General features: G+C 37.8%; 1 protein-coding gene across 1 annotated transcript; it reads left to right on the top strand.

Annotated features, from left to right (window-relative positions):
• Positions 1-2,361: 2,361 nt before the first annotated feature.
• Positions 2,362-3,099, top strand: LOC118757408 (U6 small nuclear RNA (adenine-(43)-N(6))-methyltransferase-like; the record flags this gene model as incomplete). Its single annotated transcript, XM_036492122.1, has 3 exons — positions 2,362-2,499; positions 2,560-2,779; positions 2,836-3,099. Coding segments are annotated over exons 1-3 (589 nt in total), but the record flags the coding sequence as incomplete, so codon positions are not given.
• Between the last annotated feature and the right edge of the window lie 4 nt (positions 3,100-3,103).

The following is a 3,103-nucleotide window of genomic DNA, read 5'->3' as shown; positions in this document are numbered from 1 at the left end:
GCTTGCCCCAAAAACAGGTATTATGTGCGGGCTCTTTTAGAAAAAAATGTTAAAGAGGGTAGTCCAGCAGTTAACGAAGACGATAAAAAAATTACCTTCTGGCAAAACATAGGTTTTCTCGTAATGGGACACAATGCAACTGTTGGGGTAGTTATAACTTCGAAGTATTGAACGACTTGGTCTAAAAGACCATGGATTAAAGAACATGCATGTTCATCAAGGCAATTGTGCGCTCATTGAGCACTCTGTCTCTGCTTTGTAGTTACATTGCCATTGTACGGAATATAGGCTGAACTAAATTCGGAAAATTTTTAAAACTTGGCTAGTAATGGACACACTTTATCTATTACAATAATTGTAATTGTACAATTATTGTATTTATGAAGATGCATAAAAGCGACAACTTATAGGAATCGTGCTTCCAACTACATTTTTGGATTCGTTTACTTACCGCCACAGATGTATGTCATAGCTGTTTTCAGCACAGTATCCTTAGAACTGCTCTCGGACATGATTTTTTATAGTTATTTTCAGCAAAATTGTAGTTAAAATAAGCAATTTCCTCTACCGTTCGTACTAGCAACTTCTGGTGGAATCTGACAGTATACGTTTGTTTTGACAGCAGACATGAGGTAAAGGTTTGTTTGTTTTGTTGCGAGGTACAGCAGCAGAGATGCCAGCCCACGCTTTTTTTCGGAAGAAAAGACAGGCGATATACGAAGGTACACATTAACCGATAACTTAAGGAACCTTGTGTGTTGGGCAATGAAGTGCAGTTTTCTCTCTCTGCAATCTAGATATGGCCAAAGAAGGTAAATTTATATATTTAAAGATTTATGGGTCGATTACGGATAGAAACGTAACCACGGTTCGGTTGCCAGCTGGCAACGCAACTGGAAAGAAAATTTGTATTACGAGTGGCAACTATCGTCAGTTGCTGTAGAGTTATAGATATTCGAAATTTGACTGTTCGACGACCAGCAAGCGGCTATAAACAAGCTGCGCCAGTAAAATTAAATAATTAAAATAAAAAGTTTAAAGAAAAGACAGGCGACATTTAAAGGATAATTCCGATCATCTAGAGCTACCGAGTGCACTGTAAGCAAAAGTTAATGTTTTTAAGGTTTTTCTTTTATTATCGTTTTGAGCTCATTTTCAAAGGACTTCCAAAAGAAACTGTAGTATAATTGGGTAATAAACAAAAGAACCACTTTGTGTTCAACTTCAATACCTCCGCTCATAAAAGCTTGCGCACCTCTTCGATTTTTCGGAGAAGGCAGTGCCACAGCAATGACTTTAGTTTGGAAAACTTGGTGTGTCGGCATGAACGAAAGACACAAGATCACGTTAGAACAAGAGATTGAAAAAAGTCGATTTTTTTTAGCGGGTTCTACGCCATCTTGTTTCACTGGAAAACGAGCGAAAAGTAAAGAAAACAACGAAAACCAAAATTAGCCAACATTATTGTCAGCCACTTTAAACGCACAATTTAGGTAAAATGATGCAACAAAATGCTTTAAAATGTGTTGTCATGTTGAATTAACTCTTCTTTACTTGAATAAAAGTGTAAAATAGTGGTGCTTGTGATGTAAACAAACGCTCAGCTGACGAACCCGCTTTCGCAATTTTTTTTCTCAAAACCAGTTACAAATACAACGTCGCGTTCTTACGTGATCTTGTATTTTTGGTTCATGGTGTGTCGGTAGTTTAAAAGAGGTGCTTCAGTTGATAAAGGAAATAATTTGCAATCAGTAATCGATTTTGTTTCGCCAAAAGGGCGTACTCCACGGGAACTAAAATTTCAAGTTGTTTTGTTATTTTCGCCATATTCTGTAAACTCAAACTGCATTGCAAAATGTTAATATCGTTCAAATGATTGAAAAGTAAAATATATCGCATACTTCAATTTTCGCTCCTAAATACGCCCCAAAAACATTCCCAGCAACCACAAAAATGTTGTCGCCTGCTTACAACCTTTGTAGCAACTGCAGTTGTCAGTCGAAAGTTGCCAGGTGCCATCTGTAATCATGATTCAATAATTAAAGGTTTGCTCATTATTGACATTCGACTTTTGACACTCCCTTAGCTGCCTTACAAAAGCTTTGCACACACACACGAACCCACAAACAGTGCTTTGCTACGAGTCAAGAGGGAGCGAGAAAACTGCTTTTTGAGCAAACCTATTATTATTGAATCATGATTTGTAATATCGTTTTGGCAACTAGCAATGCAACTGAAGTTCGATTGCTATCGATAATTGACCCATTACGTTCTTTGATACAAGTACTTTTTTTGATACCTAATTGGATCGCAGTAAAAAGTATCGAGTACTAAAATACTTGGTAAATTGAGAAAAGTATCGAGTATGTACTCGAAATAGTAAACAAATAAATAATGAAAAACAAGAGGTTAATGCATCCGCGAAATATTTTTCGGACGCCTCCAGACTACACCGCTTTGGCAATCAAGTACAAAGATTTTCGCAAAGTTTGTAAACTGGTAAGTGGGTGTACATAAATAAGTACTACCGGTCTCTACCAAAATCTCAATCCCCTGCAGGAGCTCAGTGGAAAGGTATGCATCGATTACCGCAATGAGTTCACCTTACGCGCGCTCACACAAATGCTATTGGAAGAATACTTTCAACTACGTGTAGAATTCGCACCCGGCAGTCTCATACCCACATTGCCGCTCCGTTTGAACTACATTCTATGGTTGGAAGATTTGCTCACATCACTTAAGCTTGGATCAACACAAGAAATTCGCTGCATAGATATAGGTTCGCATATCTACTTGTAAAATTGCGTACAATGTAATTTTATTTCATTTCCCCAGGCTGTGGCTCGTCTTGCATTTATACTCTGCTGGCGGCACGTAAAAATTCATGGCACATGTATGCAATCGAATCAAACGACACGAATCTGAATTATGCAGAAAAGAATGTAGAAACAAATAAGCTACAAAATTTGGTAGAAATATTCAAACAGATTGACAAGCAAGTCGTGCTTACAGATTTTTTCCGCACCAGACCGGATGTAACATTCCACTTTTGCCTATGCAACCCACCATTTTATGATTCTACGCTACCCAATCCTTTTCATGG

This window comes from Rhagoletis pomonella, unplaced genomic scaffold (assembly GCF_013731165.1).
Source record: "Rhagoletis pomonella isolate Grant_MI unplaced genomic scaffold, Rhpom_1.0 Rhpom_scaffold_17509, whole genome shotgun sequence".
Classification (NCBI taxonomy): Eukaryota; Metazoa; Arthropoda; class Insecta; order Diptera; family Tephritidae; genus Rhagoletis; species Rhagoletis pomonella.
This window is presented reverse-complemented; position numbering and strand designations above follow the sequence as displayed.